We start from the raw sequence: 24,292 nt of genomic DNA on the forward strand, positions 1-24,292 counted from the left end.
GGCAGGATGTGACTCAGAAATCCTCTGCATTCTCAGCTTCCACGGAGGCAGGAAAGTGCTTACATCAGGGCTGCCCAGGTTTTTGTTTCATTTTATTTTTTGTTGCCCTTTATTGCCAAAAGCAGCAAAGAGAATCTTAGGTCTCTGCAAGAGCAGAGTGGCAAAAGTTGATTGGGTAGGTAAGCCAAGGAAAAGACACCAGCAATGTAGGGGAGGACTAACAGGGTAGTCTTGGTGATGTCCAAGATGGCAGCCCCACAGTGGCCACACTTGGTTATACTAAGGGCTGAGTTTTCAACCAACAATACTAGGAACCTGAAACAGCTGGGAGCAATAGGTGAGATGTTTATTATTATTATTTTAAATCTCAATTCTCTACCCCTTTATTACATATTTTTTTCTCTCAAATCTCAAGAGCCCCACATCCAAATGTGTCCCCACCTGCATCCTTGCGTGCGTTGGCTAAGCTGGCCTCTGCTCTCAGGGGGCAGGCAGCTGACTCTCACCTGACTTTATCCCACCCAGGTGGGGAGCTCCAAGCAATTCTGATCCACTGGAGCATGCATGTGGGGGGTGAGGGTGGGGAGTGTGGGGGTTCTAGAGGGTGAGGTGGGGCAAAGCCAATTGAGGTCATAGGGCTGGCGGAAAAGGTGCAGAGCTGGGTCATTACTAGTGTGACTTGGGTAAGCCACCAACATCTGTGAGTCTCAGCTATTTCTTCTTTATTGGATAATAACTGGTGGTGTCATCCTCATAAATGCGAAGATATAGCTAGTCTATCACTTAGCACTTATTAGGCTCACATTAAACTTTGCGTTTTGTCCTGTCTAGGAGATTATATGGACTGTAACTCTGAGACACTCTCTTTATAGAAAGCTTAAGACCAAGAAAAAGTGGCCAAACCAAAAGGAAACAAAACAACAACAAAAACCTGCTTCTAAAACAACAAAGAAGCAAGTTAAAAATTACTCTTTGCGCTACCTGACATGCAGTGGCTTTGGGGACTGAGATGGATGTGGATAAGCTGAGAAAGAAAAACACAAAAAGCAATTGAAAGTTTCAAGAGGAGCCAGGAAGCTTCTCCGTTTCATCCACCCAGGAGTTAATGCTATCACAGAAGACGTGATCATTCGCTGAATGCTGACAACGGGCTAAGCCCCGTATAGGACCTGTTCTTAGGAGCTTGCCAGACTGCTGAGAGCAGAGATTTTTTTTTTTCTCTCTTGGACAAGGATTTTAAAATTTTGCAATGTGACAGCACTGATTTATACAATGCACTCAGTTTATTTTTTTAAAAGAAATTATATGTGTATATGTGTGCACGCACATTAACATTCTTCCAGAAAGAAGTAGCTAATTCCTTCTCTCTACCCTGCCCTCCCCCACCCCATCCCCCGGAATGAGGGAGGCGAAGACTGAATGGGATTTGGAGTTTTCCCGCTGAGAAAGGGACATTTTCTGCAACCAGGTCAGTGTTCAAAGGACTAATGCTCTAAGGAAATTATCCAAAGGGGAGAGGCAGTTCAGGGTTATTAAGTTATTTTCAAATGTTGTCTGGGCTGCTGCTGACCTTTGTAAAGGCAACAGGATGCTGCTTCCCAGGGGGACAGGATAAGAAGCAATTAGAGAAGCCTAGGAGAGCCTCAGGAATGTTTGGGAATTCACACATACCCCAAACTACGTGGGAACTCCAAAAATGAAAATAAACTAATTTGATCAAGGACATATTTGTGTCCTAGAAAATAGTCTAAACATGTAGCTAATACTGGATATATCTGTATGAGTGTTTTCCTAAAAACCCAACACTCAGTATCTAGCAGATGTCAATTAGACTTCAATTCAATTTCAGAGAAGAGAAGGAAAGCTAACTAATATTCCCTATGTGCCAGAAAGTAGAATGGGTGTGAGGTTAAGTAAATTGTTCAGATAATAGAGTCAGAATATGATAAAGCTGAGTGTCAAATGCAGATGCATTTGTTGCCACAGGCCATGTTATTTTCTACTACATGATTATGGAAGAAAGTACATGTTTAAGAAAGTGAGAAAAAGAAAATGAAGGAATAGCTGAAATAATTTACTCCTCTTCTTTTGGGGAAACAGACCTAACTATATTTTATGTATACTCTCACATTCCCAAAAGTGCCACGAACAGGGCAGGGGGCACCCAGGCTATACCTGTGTAATATAGTTTTTGGCTCATACACAGTACTATATTTTAGCTGCTGCATATATGTGTATATGTTGCCACCTTTAAGCATTATATATAATATACAGACTGTTACAAAAATTTTTTGTAAAACAAAAACCTATCAGGGGCCGGCCTGGTGGTGTAGTGGTTAAGTTCACGCCTGCCGCTTTGGCAGCCTGGTGTTTGTGGGTTTGGATCCTGGGCATGGACCTATACACCGCTCATCAAGCCATGCTATGGTGGCGTCCCACATATAAAGTTGAGGAAGATGGGCACAGAAGTTAGCTCAGGGCCAATCTTCCTCACCAAAAAAACCCCAAACAATAACAACCACAAACTTATCAATGCCATTCTCTTAAGATTCAGTAGCTACTAGCTCCCAGCCTCAAAAGTAGATCCTGTGCACAAATGCTTAATGAAACACAGTGGTTGATCACTTTAAAGCTCTACCGATCACTGGAGAACCAGAAGCAGCATCACGAGTGGCATTTAAGAAAGACTAAAAGACCTTAGTTCTATCGAAACAAAGGACGCCAGAACTCAGAGTGACCTCAGGCATCATCTAGTTGTACTCCTTATTGTTGATGGGGAAACTCAGTCCCAGATGGGCTGAGTTACATGCCAAATCATACTGTTGGATACAGAGAGAACAGAGTCTAGACCTCAGGATTTGGTGCGTACCATTCGGACATGCATGCTAAGGATTGTCTCCTAGGTACCAACTATAGGAGGCACGAGAAACTGAATAAAAGACCCAGTGCACTTTCTAATATTAAAGTTGATGTCCAGAGAATACGAGAGACACATTCGGGTGGTCGATCTAAATTGACACACAGACACTGGAAGACTTTTTGAAGGCAAAAGGAGTCAGGAAATGGTAAAACATGTGGAATTACTGGTATGTGTTCATTCATTCACATAACTACTGAGCACGTGCTATGTGTGAGGCACCACGCTAGACAAAGAGATACAGCACCTGTCCTCACGGAGTCTGTTATTTCAGTCAAGGCTGTATGTCCCAGCTTGTGAAACCATAAAGAAGGTTGTGAGATTTTTTAAATGAACCTATGAGACACAGAAGATACCAACATCTACATCCACCCACAAGGTCTACAAAAACCAATGTCCAGAATGAGCTCTCTGCATAACACTATGGCGTCTCATTCACTCTCTTTCAGTTAACATCTTAAACTGAGTTGTTTTCATGATTATATCATCAGTGCATTACTGACTATTCCCTCACTGTGGTTCCAGAGCTTAATGAGACTCAGCTAATGTGACCTTTGGAACCATCAACGGTGGAGGAGAAAGCACAGCAGAGAAGACAGACCTCTGGGTTATCTTTGTGTACTAAAAGCCTTTGGAAAACTCAGAGCACCAGGCTTTTGGCACGGATTTCACAAATTTAATTACCCAGAGATATTCACCAGTATCCTCAAAGACTGACAGCTCAAATTAGACAGCTGATTCTCTCTTACGGCCACTTCCTATTATCAATGGAGCTAAAGAGTTAAGTAAAAGGTTTAATATTATTTGTCCTTTCTATCCTGGTAAGATTGATGGTGCAATAAGAATCCTCAAGGGCGATATGAAGATTCATTTTCACTCCTCTGGAAAACTGTCACAAACAATTTCTGTTTCAAAGTCAACATTCGTAAAATCAGAGAATGTCAGAACTGGAAATGACCTGTGATATCATGTGATTCAGCCCCCTGAGATGACAGATGGAGAAACTGAGGCCGCCCAGAGAATATAAGTGATTTTCCTTTGGTCGAATAGTCAGTTAACAGCAAAGCTGACACTAGACTTCACGTCTTCTGATGCCTGGTCTGTTTACTATTTCTGCTGTTTCATAGTCTGGTCAGCTGCGAAAAGGTCTATTTTGAAGGAAAATACACATGTAAAAGATCTTACCAGAAACAGCACAAAATTATATACTAAATAAGGTGTTCATATTCTAGGCAAACCTCTGCCAATCTCAACCAATGTTCAAATTGAATGTCAGAAGACTGGTATCATTCCTAGAACAGTGAGGGATCAGGAATGAGACATTGGGGGATGTTTTCTAAGTTGAAGATCATAATCCAGTGTTCTTTCTAATAAGAGCCAGCTTATTCTCAGAAGATGCATCCACTGCAAACCAGCCAACACAGATATTTAGCACGTTGACTGCTGTTAAAGCTGAGACATAGCTACCCACTTCTTCCTCTCCATATAAATACGGGTACTGAAATAGCAGTCCATAACTCAAAGGAACAAATAAAGTAACCAAAGCTTGACTCAGAGCAACTCCTGGCACAAATCCTAGGGAGCCGGACCAAGAACGAGGGCAAGATATGCTTTAAATATGGGGGGGATTTGGAATACGAAAAATTGCCCAGAAAGTAGTAATAGAGGCAATATGATGTGGAGGGAGGTGGTGTCAAAACTCAGATGCTACTGGAGTTAGGGAGCACAGGATCTTAAAATCAGAGCAAGATTCCTCAGTCTCATTGAGTAAAGACCAACAGGACACAAGAAGACACAAACATCAAAAGGGAAGTCTAGGCAGATGGCCACAATTCCATACAGAGAGTCAAATACTGGCACTAGTAGAGCCACAGGAATTGCAGCCATAAGAAGACAGGAGGGTCAGAACTCCAACCAGCAATTTTGGCAGCGGACACAGCAACAGTAATAAGAAGTGTTGACTGAAGTGACTGTTGGCTTCGGCCAGGAAGGTTTTATGTTGCGTTTTGCTAAGCAGGAACCACCAGAGAGCTGTGAGCAACTCAGATGCAATAGGTGGCTGGAGAAGCATGCTGGTGTTCAGAAAAGCAGCAGCAAACCAGCCTTCGGCTAGAACGAATATACGTGGAACAGGTTAGGACCCCAATTGGTTTTCTCCATTTCTGCACCAATCGGAGACAGCGAATAGCATTTACTTTCTTCATGAGTGAGTGGAGACTAGAGACAAAACTGACAAATTTAATAACCAATATTTGGGCCATTCCCGTCACGACATCCCTAGGAAGATGTCACAGAGCTGGAAAAGATCCAAGGGAAAGCAACTAAGATGATCAAGGAGAATTCTTATCTTTCATTCAAGGACAGACTAGAAACCTAAAAAGGATTAGAATTTCTCAGACCGGGAAGATGAAAATGAAAAGGGGTCAGTGAGGGGATGTGAGATTAAAGTTGACTCTGGGTAAATATAACTGTATTCAGGAAATTCCATAGCACTTAATTGGGGCCATCCCTTGAGGTTAAAGGATGTAGATTTAAGAGAAACTGAAATATACCTTTATTTATTTACATAGAAATCAGTAAATTCATAGAACTTATTATTCCTAAGATAAGGTTGAAGTGGAGAATGGGAAAAGTTGAAGGAACCATTGGCTGTTCTAAATGCCAATTGATTTACAATGCATTATTAAGAAATGGTCATGGTGCATCCTAATTTTTCAGATGAAAATTACTAGGTTAACTGACAAAACAGCCATTGGTGCCTGCATCTGGGACAGAGTTCTGGGCTAGCTGCCCTGTTGGTCTGACCCAATGTGCTATTTCTTATGCTCTTATTATGTCATCTATTCAGGAACATACTGCACACAAGTTTGGGATTCCTAAATTCTTTTGACACTACAGAACACAGAAGAATGATTTTCTAACTCATTAAGAAAGCAAGAGAGTCCCAGCTCTTGGCTCTGTTTGGTTTACCCATATGGGAGTATGCAACATAAAAAGGTGAAAGAAATCCTAACAGAATGCAGCAGCTGGTTAAAGGCCATTATATTGAAATTTTCATGAGTTTGACAGTAGGCCAAAAAACTACAAAATGGCAGAGAGTGGAAAAGGCAGTTGTAACAGGTTGAACATCGTTGGTGATTATTTTTTCAGTGGCAATGAAAACTGTAATCAAATAACCTGAAAGAGATGCTGGCAGGAATAAGAGAGCCCCAAGGGAGAGGGAATATGAAAACTGTAACAATGATGTATGCTATGGACTAATAAACTAGACAAACATGTAGTTTGAAGTATCAAAGTCAAGGTTCTTAGCATCATATGAAAAGCTGGTGTCAGGATGCAGGCATAAACACCGTCTGATTTGCAATCTGGAGCAGAAGATGTTGACTTACAACCTCAAGGATGAGCACACAACCCTACCGCTAGCTAGGAACTGTGCTATTGGTGAAGAAACCTCTCGTTTTTTAGATGATCAGTTTATCCCAGCATTGAAAAGCAAACACTATACAGCATGAAAAAAAAAAGAATCCAGAAAAGATACATAGTTTTGCAGCTGGAAACGTGTGGTAAAAGCTCTTGAATGGAAGTCAAGACAAACAAGATAAGAAAAAGGAAAAATGGGGACTGGCTGAAGTAATGTCATTGTAAACTTATTTTTATTGTTATTTTTGGCCCACTAAGGCATTTCAAATTATGAATGGTATTTGCCAGTACATGAGGTCCACTGAGCCTTGTACATCAAAGCAATTTGTTGAAAATAGAATATTTTAGACAATAGTAACATGTAATAACAAATCACAAATGACATTAATAATCTGTTTTTTGACAATGTATATTTTCTGCACATGTGTTCTTCCTCTATTACAGCTTAACATTTTAGAGGTACGTTGGAGAAATTGTACAATCTCTAATTTCAGATAGATTATAATTGTAGAGAGAATTGATCTCCATCGAGTTTCAGAGATATCTTTGAGAAATTATGTAATTTCTCACTTTAAGGAACTGATCACTTCAGAGGCTCTTAAGGTCTCCATTTTCACCTTTCTACTAATTTTTCTTGTCTATTGTTCTATGTCTCTTACCATTAAACCAGGAAAAATAATAGTCTTAAATTAAACGCCAAGATTTGAGCTCTTTAAATAGGTACCTAGAGAAATTGGAGTGGGTTGACAGGGCATATCTGAAGCTAATTATACAGTGGAAAAACACAATTCCTATAGTTTTTTTTAAACTAAAAAGTTATATCATGTTAATTCAAATAATTTAAAAAATAAAGATAAACTTCTTGAAAAAAAGCTGAGATGTTAAGTTTTTGAATTTGGACAAGACTATGGAATGAGGCACACTCATTGATTCTCGGAGCTACAAAGGACCTTAGATATCATCTAGTCCAACTCCTTATTTTATAAATGAGAAACCAAGGTTTGTCTAGTTTAAGTGACTTGCCCAAGGCCACACAGCCAACTAAGGACCCAGCCAGGACTGGAACTCAAGTTTTCTTCTTCCTAGGGCTGTGCCCTTACCAATACTGCCACCCTGATCTTCAAGCCGGCGAAGGAGCACTGGACAAAACAGGAGGACAAATAGATAGTCGCTGCTCTCTGATTCCACCGAGGAGCAGCAAGAGACTCATTTACAAGGAGGAATTCCAGATTTTTGGAATTTGTCTCTTTTTTATTTTGTGGTCTGATTTCATTTTCACTGCCCCACAGCACTGTACTGGGACCTCTTACAGTAGGTGTAAAATCAGGGAGAAGATAAATATTTAGAGAAAGGACAGTAGGACTCGAGGGAGACTCTAGGAGTCCCCTGAGACACTTAACGAGCCCCAAACAGGTAATCATTTAGAGAATAATGGCTTGAACGTGTCTTGGATTCTTAGGTGGTCCTAAAGCCTTAGCCACAAAAGGAGAGCCTTTATTTTAGCTCATAAAGGAATTGGATAAAGTGAAAACTTTATAAATGGGTTAAAGAAGGAGCAGGTCTCAAACACCTTAGTCAGAAATAAAAATTTGTGATGACGAAGACATTGATACAGAAGATGACTGGGAAGTTTGAGTAAAATAGTTCCATAAAATATACAGTGGATGTAAAGCAATACAGTGCATGTCTGAACCAATATATTATTAAATAAAACAGGTGATTTTATTTATTTGTTTGGTTATTTATTTTTGAGGAAGATCAGCCCTGAGCTAACATCTGCTGCCAATCTTCCTCTTTTTTTTTGCTGAGGAAGACTAGCCCTAAGCTAACAGCCGTGCTCATCTTCCTCTTCTTTATATGTGGGACACCTGCCACAGCATGGCTTGCCAAGGGGTGCACAAGTCCGCACCTGGGATCTGAACCGGTGAACCCCGGGCAGCCAAAGTGGAATGTGGAAACTTAACCACTGTGCCACAGGCTGGCCCCTGGGTGATTTTAAATAGGTATTTAAAATATGTAATTTAGAGTGACTAAATTAATAATTCTATAAAACAAAAATAAGAAAATTTAAAAAGAAGAAAATTCAAAAGCAGGATCAAAACATACTGAAGGAGAATTTTTAAAGTTAAGAGATACCTTGTCTGGAAAATTTAATAAGACAAACCTTTCCTAAAGGACATGTCTCTCCTTGAAGAGCCAAAAGAGTCCCCTCACCTCCATTCTTCTGAGTTAACAAAATTGAGGCATGAAATCCAATTTCTGGAGAACTGTAGTAATGAAGATCTAAGACTGCGGTTATTGCTTTAGAACCGAGTTAGAAAGAATTGATGGGCAGTGGAAGAATAAAAACAGACTCGCTAAAAGATGGCAGGCTGCAAAAATGGAAAAACATCTAATAATTTTAGTCAGACTCATGGCAGAAGCAAGTTCAAGGACTTTAGTCGGTATTGAAGACTTTTTCATGAACCCGATTAATTTAAATTGTTGTTGAGGTAGCCGATGCGAAGTTAAATTTAAGTTGGACTCGATTGCACAATCGATGAGAAACTGTTAAGGTATCATAATAAGTCAATATCTTCTCTCCTCTCTCTTCCACGTCAACCCAATGTATCATAATTTGTATTTCATGCAGCATCCTGCAGAAGGTGCTTCTAAGCACGTGTATTCCTTTGACAGACACAAATGGCCCCAGAAAACAGTCTCATTTTGTTGTTGTTATGTGAAAAATGCTGAGTGCTGTGCATCGAGAATGAACACCTCAGCTCCACAAATCCGGGGCAGCTGCTGCCTGCCTTTTGGTTACATGAAGTATTTATTCACCTAAAACAGTTTGTGTACATATAGCTGCAGAAATCTTTCATCTCTGTCTAAAGAAGAAATGTGGGAAACCCCTCCATCACTGAAACTGTTCTTGTAAATATTCACTCTCGCTATCCATAATATTATCTGCAGCTTTTTATTCTATTGTGAAAAATCCACACCACCTCCATTCACAAAACACAATCTATATGCTGCATTCGATGGATTTTTCCTAAAGGCAGCTCCTTATTGCATCAGCAAATTTTCAGGGGTAATTTTAGCGTGAGTTGACTATCCAGGCTTCCTCAGGGAAGAAAGAACGCAGTATCGTAGGGGAGGCTAACATTGCATTTTAAAAATAAATTCGTTTGTCAGGGCCGGCCTGGTGCCATAGTGGTTAGATTTGCACACTCCGCTTCAGCGGCCTGGGGTTTGCAGGTTCAGCTCCTGGGTGCGGACCTACACACCGCTCATCAAGCCATGCTGTGATGGCATCCCATATACAACATAGAGGAAGATTGGCATGGATGTTAGCTCAGGGACAATCTTCCTCAAGCAAAAAGAGGAAAATTGGCAACACATGTTGGCTCAGGGCCAATCTTCCTCACCAAAAATAAATAAATAAATAGATAGATAGATAGATAAATTCATGTGTGAAAATACAGATTCACCACAATAAATGCTCCTTTAAGAATGTGAGGCTTCCAACTTACTTGATATAGTAGGGCACTTTGTTCGGTGAGATGGCTCTCTCCCAGGGACCCTGGACAGAAGCTGAAAAAGGGGGAAACAAAAAAAGGCAAGGAGGTCAAGTTCACTGCAAACAGGAAAGACAACATTAATCTCCAGAATTACAATTTTACACTGATATTGGTCTGTTTGCTCAGTTGCCCATGAAGACAGGACGGATTAACCTGCTGTTCTGAAGTTTCTGTCCTAAGCCAAGTGAAATCGAACTCATTCAGGCACAAAGATAAATGCAAAGGAAAAAAAACCCCGTTCCACTGCTAACCCTATAGAACAGATAAGAAACGGAACGAGCAGCCTGACGGGTTTTCTCTGATGCGTCTCCATCGGGTGCTTTTCTTAGAATACTTCCTGTTGCTGCTTCTCAGTATCTTTTACCATTTGATTGACTGGGTTTTATTAGTCCAGCAGCTGAAACATCCCTCTGTGACATATTTACATTCTAAGTTATTGAAGCTACAGAACTACACTTATCACTCTGCTATGCTTGTTTTTCTCTTTACTTGATTTAAACAGAATCCAATTTCATTTACCGAATATATGTTTAATTGGGGCCTCAAAATGTCAGCTGACCAGCATGATCTTATTAGAAAAGAACCAAAAGTGAGAGAATGACACCTCATAGCAGAGTGTAATGAAACTTTTGTGATGAGTGATGAATCCTATAGGAGAAATTAAATTTCACATCCTGGGAATTCGTTTTATAACGACTTTATTGTGGGTCAGTCAAATCAATCATCTTTAAACTGCGTTTTAAATGCTTAAGTTGTACAGTTTTTTTCTTTCCCAAAGCTGAACTCTAAAAATACCTTTTTTATACATTGTTTAATCTGACGGGTTTTTTTCTTTCTTTGAGACAGAATAATCATGTTAAGAGACACCATAACATTTCCTCAACAATAAAATCTTCCTTCCTCCTGATAGTTTTAGGAAACTGGAGTTTTAAGAGACATAGAATATGATCAGGGATATAAATATAAGGAGCATTCTTACTAACATCTAGCAATTTTATGTGTATGTCCATATTTTTCCTGAATTTCCACCCTGCTTACAATTTGAAGCACAGCTGATGCTGACCATTATTTCCTCATGTGAAAAGCTCCCTTCTAAATTAGTCTCATAGAAAATTCACCGCACAGTGTATTGAGATGTAAGAAAACGTCAAAGCTAATATAGCCTTGACTACGCTGTATAATACGAAAGAACAGCTTCTAATAAAAGTTAACTTCACCCACTGCCAGACAATTCAAGCGCAATGAAACTCCAGACTCTTTGTTTTATATGGAGGAATAGAGAGATCGAATCACCCAGCCTTCAGCCAGACATGCTGCTTTGTACGTCGGCGACACGTCATTTAAAAGATATCGGATACAGATTTGTATTTAGCTGCTAATTATGCCTTTTCATTTTGGCAGACAGCTTTTTAATATGGGGAAAAAAGACATTTATCTGCTATTTTGAAGTAGTCCCTTGCCTTCAATGTCTCTCTGTCCTTCTTTTTCTAATCCTCTCCCCCTCTGCTTTTCTCATTCTCTGCTCAACTCTTGTGTCCATTTTTCTTCTCTAGCACACAGCTCTCTTGCCCAGATTAGTTCGTAGAGGAAAGATCTGATGTGAGAACTTAGGCTGGACTCCCTGACCTGCCTGGGCAGAGTCTGATGTTATGGAAACTTGTCACCCAAGCCCTCTCTAGCAGGAAACATGGTGAAGAGCCAGAAATCAGCTCCTGGCTGCTCACTGCACCCTTTTCTTAAAATCACAGCATTATAATGGGGACGGCTGTTAACTAGACTTATGGTGGTGATCATTTTGCAATATACACAAATATTGAACCATTATATTGTACACCTGAAACTAATATAATGTTGTATGTCAATTATACCTCAATTAAAAAAAAAAAGCTCAGGGGCAGTCCTGGTGGCATAGCAGTTAAGTTTGCAGGCTCTGTTTCAGAGGCCTGGGGTTTGCAGGTTTGGATCCTGGGCACAGACCTGTGCACCGCTTATCAAGCCATGCTGTGGCAGGCGTCCCACATATAAAATAGAGGAGGATGGGCACAGATGTTAGCTCAGGGCCAAGATTCCTCAGCAAAAAGAGGAGGATTGGTGGTGCATGTTGGCTCAGGGCTAATCCTCCTCACCAAAAAAAAAAAAAAAAATTCCACCTCAAAAGAAAAACAACCCAGCATCATAGAAGGAAGAAGAGAACTCCAGAGAGCCTTTCGTCCAGCTACCTTGCTGGCTGTATTGTCAAGCCTATGAAAGCCTAAATGGAGAAAGGAATGGCTATTCTTTTTTTAAAGGTCTCTCTGGGGAGCTGGTCCCATGGCCGAGTGGTTAAGTTCGCATACTCCACTTCAGTGACCCAGGGTTTCGCTGGTTCAGATTCCGGGCATAGACACGGCACCGCTCATCATGCCACACTGAGGCGGAGTCCCACATAGCACAACCAGAGGCACTCACAACTAGAATATGCAACTGTGTACTGGGGGGCTTTGGGGAGAAGAAGGGAAAGGAAAAAAATAGAAGATTGGCAACAGTTGTTAGCTCAGGTGCCAATCTTAAAAAGAATAAAAAAGAAATGATCTTTTAAAAAAACCAAAAAGGTCTCTCTGGGCGGAGGCCTCACCATTTCTCTCATTATCCCTTTCCAGTCCTTTATCACTCTTTTCTGATTCAGAGGATGTTGGGTATGTCTTCTGGGGGCCAAAGAGTCCATTTGGATTTCCTACATTATTCCTAGGTGTCTCTCAGACAAAAGTGAGCTGGAGAGGTCTCTTGGCTGCCTGGCCCAGCTCAGGGGCTCTCTGCCTGCAAGAAGCAACCTTCAAGCAGAAAATCGAGCAGGAGACGGGCAAAGTGGTGGCACCCTGCGGAGCTAATGGCAAGACCTACATAGACTACATCTATAGTTGCCTTTGCATTGTCAAATGTTAAAAGGAAAAAAAAATCCAAGAAAATGCCAGAGGAGTAATCACAATATGCTTGAGCTAAATGGTTGAAAAGATTTAAAAAAGAATATTCCCCCCAATTTTAAGCTCCAGATCAATATGAAATTTTAAGCTTTCATAATTACGGTTCTTAATTTAATTTTTTATAGAGTATACAAATTGTATATAAAAATTGTGAAGTTTTAAAATTAAGAAAAAGTCTTTTGTCTTTATGAGTAACTATCAAATAGAGCCAATGGTGAGATTCAGTGACCTTTTTTTGCTGAAAGATGTTTTTTCCTCTTTGATTCAGTTTATAAATGCACCTAAGCAACTGCTTTGCAGTCATCATTTGAAACTCTGAAATTTTATAGTAAAAAATGTCCTTGAGGCGATAAAAAAAGGGAAAATAACAGCAGCCTTCCCTCGTTCCTTCCCGGCCCCATCACTGCTACAGACACACATGCTGGAACCACTTGCTTTAGAAATAACGCACAATTGAATGACGGTTCTATGCAAGTGGATTCGGTGCTCCTTCTCTAGAGATTGTTAAAGAGTTGTTGGCAATTTGCTCGGGGCTGCCGGATGATTCTGGTCTTGCATATATTCAAAAGTTGATCAAATATATGGTAACTCTCATAAGTGTGTCCCAGAATTATCATTTCACTTCTTGCAGGAGTGCCCATGCCAACAACAGCTGTTTCTTATCTCAGTGTGCCAGTTCAAGCCTGTCATCCTTCACAAAGCTAGCCTACGTAATAGACACACGCATCTTTTATGCCTGATGTGTCCATTTTTAGTGCCCACCCAAAGCAGATTTATTGGCAAATAGTTTTTATCTGACACTGCGCTGTCCTTTGGTATTTTCTTATACAGATGTTTCTATAAGCACTACGTGTAATTCCAATGCAGCTTTGTGATTCAGATTCTCGAGTTTAAAAATCATCCATTATCATACAGCACCAGCACCATGGGGTATTGTCTACTGAATTTAAATAGCAGACTACATATGAGTTTATTTATTCCAAAACCAACCTCTGAATTTCCCCTTGCGTTACAGGTGCAGTATGTTATTAAGAGCAAGAAAGGGTGGCGGTTCTACCTTCAAATGCTTTTCCTCCCTCCAGGTGACAGGATTCAATACTGTGCCCAAGGTGGTTTTGAAAATCACAAGCCCAGGCCACACTGTTTAGGGGAAGTTCTTATTTCAACCACATTTTAATGCACGATGAACAGAATGTGCCAAGCGATGTACTCCAGCATTAAGTTGTCTTTGAATCGACACAGGGGCCTAACCAGAAAATTGAAAAGAATGCTAATGTTATGTAAACTGTGCCAAAAGAGTACTCTGCAATTCAGACCCATGTATATTCATTCATCTTTCTACTTTTCTTTCTTTTTTTTAAAAGATTTTATTTTTTCCTTTTTCTCCCCAAAGCCCCCCAGTACATAGTTGTGTATTTTTAGTTGTGGGTCCTTCTAGTTGTGGCATTTGGGATGCCGCCTCAGCATGGCTTGATGAGTAGTGCCATGTCCACGCCCAGGATTTGAACTGGTGAAACCCTGGGCCCCCAAAGCGGAGCACGTGAACTTATCCACTCGGCCACGGGGCCGGCCCCTCTACTTTTCTTATATTTGGTAGATTTGGCATTTGACAACAGGAGAGTCAAAAAAAAAGTGGGGGCAGGTTATAAAAGCAAAGAATACAGCATTAACTGGAGACAAAATAGAAACGTCACCTATAGGGTTAAGAAAAAGGCGTTAGGGAGGAGACGCCACTGACACTTGGCTCCTCAGAAGGATGCAATTCTAGTGATGGTTTTACGGGCACCTTCTATCGAGGCGATCTACTCTAAAGCAATGTTTCTTGATCTTTTTGCCACTATCTTCTCCACTCCCCACCCCCAGGCCCCAGGTATCTTTTTAGGCATTTTTTCCTAATCGCCCTACCCTCCATCAAATTTTAATACCACAGACATACCGTATGTCTGTTTATGTATTGTACGTATCTGCACTTTATATAAAAAGAGTAAGATTTTTCATCCCCTAGGAACCAATTTTTGTCCCCTTGGGGGGCAAGATCACACCCACTGAGAATGCTTGATTTAGAGCAAGTGTTGCGGGGAGAGGAGAAAGGAAAATCTCTTATGTGCCTAAAACTTGACCTCAACAGCTCCTTTGATACTTATAATGACCTGTGAGGTAGGCATTATCATTATTTTCATTTTGCAGATAATGGCATAGTTATGATCACATGGAATAGCATCTCTAAGGTCCTAAGTCAGTAACAGATCCTAATTTGGGGATATTACCTAAACTGAAGTCAGGTGATTCAGGAAAGGGAGAAAATGAACACGTTGCTTGTCTACCATGTACCCTGCACTGCATGTTCCTTAAGGTCATCCTCCCAAACACCCAGTGAGGTCACGCTATTCCATTATTACACAGGAAGAAAGTGAGGTTCAAAAACGTTCGGTAGATGAACCTAGGTCATGCAGCTGGTAAAGAGTGCATCCAGGATCACAACCAGGTCTGTTTCCTTTTTGTAATTTATTCTACATTATTATGTGTGGTACATAACAGGTAATCTATAAATATTTGCCAAACAACTGAGTAAATATGTACATCTTTTCTTTTTTGAGGAAGATTAACCCTGAGCTAACATCTGCTGCCAATCCTCCTCTTTTTGCTGAGGAAGACTGGCCCTGAGCTAACATCCGTGCCCATGTTCCTCTACTTTATATGTGGGATGCCTACCACAGCATGGCTTTTGCCAAGTGGTGCCATGCCCGCACCCGGGATCCGGGCCGGCGAACTCCGGGCCGCTGAAGTGGAATGTGGGCACTTAACCTCTGCGCCACCGGGCCGGCCCCAATATATACATCTTAAAAGGGATTGTAATGTCATCTAGTTCAAGTTCTCTACACTCTATCTGATATCTAAACTTACCCTCTACATGATTTCCACCAAATGATTTTCCAGGAGCTACTTGAATAACTTCATTGTCACCGCATCCTGGAGGGCTCTTTTGAATTTCCCATAGCTTTAGTGATGATTAGAAACAGCTTCCTTTTATTTTGGTCAAAATCTGCCTCCCTATGATCTATAATCTCCACCATTGGTCCTGTCCTAAATGTCTAAATTAAATCATCTGATCAGTTCAGAGAAGGTAATTTCAAAAAAGCTAAGATGGGACCTATTGTCACCGGAAAGACAAAAACAGAGCCCTTATTCCTAAAGAAACAAAACAATACCTGACGTCACCTCACTCATTACGCCACACATTTTTACAGAGCACCTACTCTGCACCAGGCATTGTGCAAAGTGCTGGCGCTAATGCAGTAAATCAGACAGACACAGTGCCTGCTACTTTGCACTTAATTTTAGTCTCTGAGGATCTTTTCCAATGAGTGTATCTAATATCCCAGCAGTAAAATCAATCTACCGAACACACATTATGTACTCAGCCCTGTGCTAGGTATTTGCAGGCAGGGGTGAAGTAGGGTGGGGTATGCTGGAGAACGAGATCCTAACATGTCCCATGTCCTTAAGGACTTTATTATTTAAATGGGATCAGGTTTTAGAAGAACATATATTATAATGGGACTACACCCGTCAGGGTCCCGGCAGGAAACAGATGGCACATTCAATTTGGGTAAGCTGAGTAGAGATTAGTAAAAGGATTGGTCACAAAGGTCTATGAGGAGTGTAGAGAAATCACAAGGGGCAATATAAATAACAACATGGACCCATTACCCCCCTAGGTCTGAGAGGCCAGGAGAGAGTCATTACTGGAACCCAGAGAGAGAAGTCAGAATGCCTCCCACCCCCACTGCCCACAAATAAGCGAATAAGTGAGAACGAATACACACTGGGTGAAGAGAGTCATGTGACAGGATTTTGGTCAAGGGAAGCAGACAGCCGGGGAGTCAAGGGAATAAAGCTTCTGACCTCATTCTCCATCTTCCCATCCATCTCCTACCATGGCTCTCCAGTGGCTGAGCCCAGTGCAAAGCTAGAGGGCTGGAGATGCCATTTGTGCAGCCCACGCACGTCAACCTCCCAAGGCCCAGAGCAAGGTAGGGAAGTGTGGAGAATGCATGTGGAGGGGCAAGATGCAGGCATTTCCTCGTGCTGCTGCTATGACGATAGCCTCCTATCTCCCCTCAGGTTCTCCCTAGCTTCTCAGCCCCTCCAGTATAGCACTAATAGATTAATTTCAACGAAGTACTATTCAGAGCAAGCACATGGCTCTTCCTAATGCAAAATCCTCCCATAGTTCCCCTTCATATACACTAATTTTAAAATTCCTTCCCTTAGCGTCCAAGGCCCTTTATGTTCTGATTTCACCTCATCTCTTTCTCCCAGTCCTTCCTTAAATGAGTCCAGTGCTTCTCCTCATCTGTGCTTTCGGACCCCCGTGCTTAGCGACAGAGACAGTTAACTGTATAACATCCAGTCTCCTCTTCTTTACTAACAGAATTTCTAACCATTGGGCGCAGCCATGTTACTAAGGCCTATGAATGTCAGCTGAGGATATTTGGGTACGGTCTCTGGGAAAGTTCTTTAACAGTGGCTGACTCCATTGAGAGGCAGCTTTTGCCCTTTTCCCATCCTTCCTCCTGCCTGGAACATGGCTGTGATGATGTCTGGAGCTGTAGTACCATGGAGAATGGAAGCCATCTTGGTTGCAGTCCCCCAGAAGCAAACACAGACACAAGGATGTGAGTGCAGGTAGTTTGAGCGGTAATTCAAGGAAGCACTGGGTGAAGAGTCGGAAGTGAGACAGGAAAAGGAGGAAAGCTGATATAAGATGCATTACTGCATTGGACACCTGGGGCTCAGCGTGGCTGGGGTCTTCAGTGGAGAATAAACATCAGAGTTATCCCCCACGAGGGGTAAGGAAACTGGAGTATTTACTTACATTGCTTGAGGGCTACTCTTGAAGTATGGGGGCTGTCACTAACTCCATGGCACTTCTGGCCTGCCCCTTGTGGTGGGAAGCAGGCTCTGATGGCCAGAGAAGGCCTTAAAGGCAGAGTCGCAGGTGTGTGTCATTGGAAGCCTAAGTTTGGTGTGCCTGGGCATGGTGAACACCAGAGGGATATAGGCAGGGCCCAGATAACTTATGCTACAGGAGCTATGCACTGAGAATGGCTGAGAAGAAAGATATGGGGGATCTAGGTGCGTGATGGATGTGTAGTGACCATGTCAATTTATCTCTGGATTTCTGTGTGAGAAACTTAGAAACCTCTACTTTGTATAAGCCATTGTGATTTGGGTTTTCTGTTAAATGCAGCCAATTCTGCTTTTGATTGAACCACTCCCACCCACCCAAACCATCTCTGGCTGCTCACATCATTCCTGGCTCACATTTAAATGGCGTAACCATATCCCATTAATGGATGCACCAAGACTTATTGAAGAAATCCCCTCTTCGGGAACATTTAGCTTGTTTCCAGGTATTCACTGTTGTAAGTAAGGCTGCAATGAACATCTTTATAAATAAATCTTTGCATACAGTTTTGTTAATTTTCTTAAGCAAAATTCCTGGAAGTATATTTATTTGATTGAAGCCTATGGACATTTTAAAGGCATTTTATACAAATTACATTCTTACCAGCAGGAGTCATTCTTTATTGATCCAGGTGAAAAGAGAAAAATCCATTTTTCTCAGGTCAATGGCATTGAGTTGGTATAATTCTCGAGGCACGTTAGATATCCTGCCTGATACAGTGGATTATTTGAGAACATGCCCCTCACACCCCCTCCTCCCATGACAGATTGTTCAGAAAGGCACTCAGCACTTTGGCTTTCTATCTCCAAGCCCAACTCAGTTTCTTGAGAGGTATCTGGATCCAGGGGAAAGTGTCCGGAACCCAGATTCAAAAGAACTGGATTTGAGTCCTGACTCCACCATCACTGCATGATCGTAAGCAAGTCTTGTTTTCTCCCTGAGCCTTATTTTTCTTATATGCAAAATGGGAATAATGATATCTCCCTTACCAAAATGTTGTCAGGATAAAAGGAGAAAACGGATATGAAATTGCTTTGCAAAATGTAAATCACCATACAAATAATGCTTATAATCACATACCTACGGGATGTTGTCTGAATGTTGGTAATCCTAGAATCAATCTTTCTGCTTCAACTGGGCAGCGTTTGTCTTCAACCCTTGGATCCACTCCTAACTACCATTAACGTACCACAAATAGTATAAAGTGTGGCAGAGAGAAACGCCTTTGAACACTATCTAACTGCCTGGGCTTATGGAACTTCTTTCTATACCTCTGTCTGCTTAGACCAGTAGTATCTGCCCAACAGATCCATCATTCTTAGGTAGACCATTTGTCCACTATTCATCAGCATGAACGATGAACAGATTAGTTCATATTTGATACAATGGGAAATCAAAGGTCACAGATAATTTTATGATCAGAAGATTATGATGATGATAAGATAAGAAGATGTTTCTTGTGATCCTATACAATAGATTAGAGGTCGTAGAGTGGAGCTCGAGAGGTAGTTCGTAAGTGAATTTGGTGTCCAGTGAACGTGAGAAATCTCAGGTGACTCTATACTTCTAAGACTTAGTTACTAGACAACTGGGAGTTTCATGGGCAGACAAAAAAGCTGGGAGGTGAATTTCACATAAATTATATATTTAGGTTAAAATATTTGGAAGGTGGGTCTTTTCACTGAAATTCAAGTGAAAGAATGAGACTGTGAGTACTACATGATACCTGAACCTATGAAATGGCTGGATTCTTTAAGGAAAGGAGGCTATAAAAAGAGAACTGTACGCTGGGGAACACCCCGAGATGGTGGTGGCAACAGAAAAGCCACCAAAGAAAAACAACACAGAAACTAGAATGAAGTAGGGTGAAATACAAGAAGCACAACTCGATGATAAGGCATGAGCACCAATGGATTCCTACGGACTAAGGGTATAAAAGAGGAAGATGTATTTGGTCACAAGATTACTGGTGATCTTAACAGGGCAAGTTCCTAAGAGTGATGAAGGCCAAACCAGATCACAGAAGTTGAAGGAAGGGGTAGATAGAGGGGAAGTAGCAGGATTAGGTCCTAACTAAGCATTTGAGAAGTTGTCTGTGAATGGAGGAGGATGGAAGTGGAGAGGGGGGACATCTGAGGACTGGTCATTCCTCTCTCCTGTTCTGTAAACAATTCATTTGTTTATGGAATTTGCTTAGGGTCTTCTTTATCATATTAAATTACATGAAAAACTTATTTCCCTTGTTTTTTTACTTCCTAAGGTCATAATCGATTATAATATAGTATTTAAGTTCTCAGGTAGTTATTCATGCTATATGTACATGTATGTATATATCATTTTTTCCCCATTGCAATTGCTTTCCATATGATTTCTATTTTCTTATGATGTGATGCATATAGTTCCCGTGGCAAGAGTAAGTTTTCTGTCATTTAACTGAAAGGCCAAGTTAAATTTAACACTTTTCAAAACATTAAATTAAAATAAGAATAGTCCTTTATACATCTATATCATATATCAAAAGTAAAGATCCAGTGAAAACTTTAAGATCACTTACTAAACTTTCAAAGATGGGAGGATTTTCCATAAAGATTTCAACAGCAGAGACAGATGGGCTACATTCCAGAGGGGAAGGTCACACGAGTGATGAATGAGACCTCTAATGTCTGCCATAGCTGTGAAAATCTTTACGGCTAACTAAAATTCCTCACGAATAACAACCTGTAAATATTACATGAGCTGTCAGACAGATAACACCGAGCTCCGAGACCATCGCACATGGCGAACAGGATACTACACCATGGGATTTGTCAGTAGATGGTGAAGTCATTTAGAGTATCAGGCGTACATTTGATCTCGGAAGTCAAGAGTTCATACTAAACTACTTGGCAAGGTGACTGAGTTGCAGAGATAAACACTATATCTAATATCCAGGGCTGCTGGCTGCATAGTACCACAAAGTCTAATAACCACTATTTGGTGGCATTACTCATGAAAGGAAGGCTCCTTCAAACTGATTGATACAAAACTTCAAGAACCTCATCGTGGTTATTAGGACAGTAAGAAAGAAATCAAGCCTCACAAGGCCAGAGCTAGGAGGACAGGTGTCTGTATAAACAGAACCGTGACTGACATCTGCTCATGGAATTTCTAAAGAATTTCAAACAGAATTGGCTGACTGCATTACCATAACACTTTCCTCTGGGTAAAGGTGGCTACAGTCTTTAGGCCATCTGGGTGAAGTCAGGTTACTAACAAGTCAGTGCAATACTGCCAGGTGCCTTTAGTATCTCTCCAGATGTGCTTTTAAAAGACGGCAGGCAGTCAACACCATTTGCTGAATGCTCTTTGTGTGAACGGTATTGTATTAGGCACCAGGGAAATTTCAAGGAAAGTAAAATTTGGAACCTGAGCCAGTAGGGAGCAACTCAGAAATTAAAAACCAAATGACTATAGGTGGGAGGTGCATCCATTTAGGAAGCAAGGTAAGAGTAAGAAAGAACTAAGGCTATGAGAGCAATGAAAGCAATAAGAAGGTAGGAGAGATTAAATTTTGGCCCCAATTCTTTACTCCATTGTACAAGAATTAAACATCTATACCTTAGCCAAAGCCTCATGGTGGGCAGAGTGCGCTTCCCAGCCCCTTGACCTTGGGCTTGACCGTGTGACTTGCTTTGGCCAATGGGGCTTTAGCAGACATGATATGAATAGAGGCTTGTCCTCTTGTGCTCTGGCAATCTGGCATGAACACACGCCCCAGGTAGCCTCTGTTCCTTCATCCTGGGCCTCAAAAACCAACACGTTTAGAGACAATCTGAACTGAACTAGTTGCCTGAAGCCAAACCCAGTCAACCTGTAGCCTGAAGCAGAGCTTTTCAGTCAAACTTTATCTCAATCACCTGGACTACAGTTGACCTGTAGACCCACGAGTATGAGAGTAGAAGCTTTCTATTCTCATATAGGGGAGGGAAGGAGAGAGAGAGAGAACATCAAAGAGATTAAAGAACAGAAAAATACTCCCAAGCTAAAGTCTTCCCCATTTGTTACTAACCACTGCCTCTACTAGCATCCAAAGATTAATGGGGATTATCCCCTTTAGTCTATGCAGTTGAGACCTGCCGGTTGCCACTCACTAGTCCCTGGAACCCCTTCTCTGAAGCTGATAATCCATAATGGTTATAAGTATGAACTTGATTATGTTATTAAACTTCTCCAGCCTCAGTCATCTCTTCTGTGAAATGGAGACAATAGTAATCCTTATTCTACAGGGTTGTTGTGAAGATTAGACAAATTAATCCATGTAAAAGCCTTCCTCAGTGTTAAAAGCAAAAAGTGCTCAATATTTCTAAAATTCCTATTCCTCGCCTTATTATTATTATTAATGCAGTGAATTATCAGGATATTTATTCCAGAAAATAACTTACTGCCAGTGTGAGGAATCCCAGGGTAACCAGGCAAATGAGAGAGACTCTGGTTCCAGAGTTAAACTGACTGTTAACCACCAAAGCACAGGCCTCGGAAACAACTCCAGGAAATAATCCCTCTTCTAGCCGTTTTCTGACTCTTCAGAAGGTTTTACGCAGTTCTCAGAGTAGCAAAACTTGAAAGAAGACAAATCTTGCTTTTGACAGTCTGATGCTAGTGTCAACTACGACAGTCAACCAGGTTTTCTCATTTTATATTAGTGTGGCTTAGGAAATCAAAACAAATAGCTAAGTATTTTTAGAAAGAACTAAAAGAAGTCATTTTCGTTTTAATTTCTATTTTTAGTTCTGATTTTTAAGTTAAATTTCTCATTACCAAACTTACTATCTTCTTTTTTTCTATTTAAATTAGCGTGGATGGTTCATGCTGCAGGAATGATCTGACCTGTCCTGTTTAAGACATAAACCTTGCTGTCCTTTATTTGGCCCGAAAATAGCAAGATTTCTAGTGACCTTTTGTGTTGGGCTCCAGGGATAACGGAAGATTTGATTCAGAACTCTCCATCTTCCCGGATACTTCTAGTAGATGTATCTGCTTCAGACCTCCTGAGCCAAGTCTTTGGAATCAATCTCCTCCCGTTGATGGCCTGGGCCAAATTCCCCAACACCAACTCTCACTTTTTACCTTCTGAGAATGAATCTCTCTGTCCTTAACTCACACCATAAATGAGCTCATTCCATTCCATTCCTCTTCTAATTTTTTTCCCAGGCGTTTCCTGCTCAGATTTTCTCTTTCCAAGTCAAATTGTCCCCATGTTGACTAATCTTTCAATTATTCTCTCTCTTGTCTGCCTATTTCTAGCTCATTAAAACATTAGCACTCTCTAAAACCTATATTTATATTCATTATACATACATAAGAAATCCCTTTTCTGGACAAAAGGGCTATAAGGAGGCTACATGTAAAATTGGAAAGGGAGATATTCATCATATCAGAATGGCTAAGTGGAAGGGAGAACCTGATTCTCATTTTGTGACTCTTGCTAAGTGAAATCAAGGGCCAAGCAATGAGAAGCATTTTTTGCTAGATTCCTATCAGATGAAATACTCTCTACGTTGGATTTGCATTAGCCAAGGAGCAACGTGTATTAATACTAGTCTCTATAGAACATCTCATTTCCTTCACTGGAGAATTAATTCATCCTTCCACTCAACTCCTACAAGACCCACTATTTACCACAACTATAGAAGGTCATAATTTTTTTTATAGGTCTATCTCTTTTGTTTAGAATTGATGGCCCAAGGCCAGAATTCTGTCTTTCTCATCTTCCTATTCTGAGTGCTTAGTGTTTTTTAATAAATATACGAATGAATGAATGAATGAATGCTACAGGCATAGTAAGATCACGTCACTTCTTAGCTCAGAACTCTCCCAAGTCTTCCCTCCTTAATAAGAACAAGCTCCAAAGACTTTTAACCATAGCTGATAAGACCCTACCTAGTCTCTCTCTTGGTTGCTCACTGACCTCCTATCCTTCACCATCTTGTGAATCTCGGCTTCAGTCATACTAGCCCCCTTGTCGTTCCTCAAACCCTCTAAGCACGCTCCCATCTCAGGGCCTTTACATTTAGTGTTTCCTCTACTTGGAACCCTGTGCCCCCCAATATCTGCCTGGCTTGCTCCCTCACTTCTCTATTCAAATGTCACCACCCTGACTGGCCCATTAAAAGAGTCCCCTTCCCCGATCACCTCCAGCCCTTTTAGCCTGCTTTATTCTTCTTTATCAAACTCATCACAACCCAGACTGCCTTCTCCTATTAAAATGTGAGCTCCATGATAGAGGAAATTTCTTTTATTTACTGCTGTTTCCACTGTACCTAGAACAGAGTTTGACCTATATCGGTCATTGAATAGACATTTGTTGAGTGACAGAATGAATCATCTTAGCTGGCTGAAAATAAAGTGAAGCTCATAACATTTTCAGAACATTAGACTAGGCACTAGACTAAGTTCTTTTCTATTGTATTAGAGAGGGAACAAT

At 41.0% G+C, this 24,292-nt stretch overlaps 1 protein-coding gene across 12 annotated transcripts in view; it reads right to left on the bottom strand.

The window, feature by feature from the left end:
* Positions 1–24,292, bottom strand: part of DMD (dystrophin) — a 2,264,041-nt gene that overhangs the window by 180,890 nt on the left and 2,058,859 nt on the right. For all 12 annotated transcript variants that reach the window (XM_070604303.1, XM_070604310.1, XM_070604305.1 and 9 more), the window contains one exon: positions 9,850–9,910. In XM_070604303.1, coding sequence (XP_070460404.1) covers positions 9,850–9,910 — 61 coding nt within the window. The remainder of the gene's footprint in view (positions 1–9,849; positions 9,911–24,292) is intronic.

The sequence above is a fragment of the Equus przewalskii genome, chromosome X (assembly GCF_037783145.1).
Source record: "Equus przewalskii isolate Varuska chromosome X, EquPr2, whole genome shotgun sequence".
NCBI lineage: Eukaryota > Metazoa > Chordata > Mammalia > Perissodactyla > Equidae > Equus > Equus przewalskii.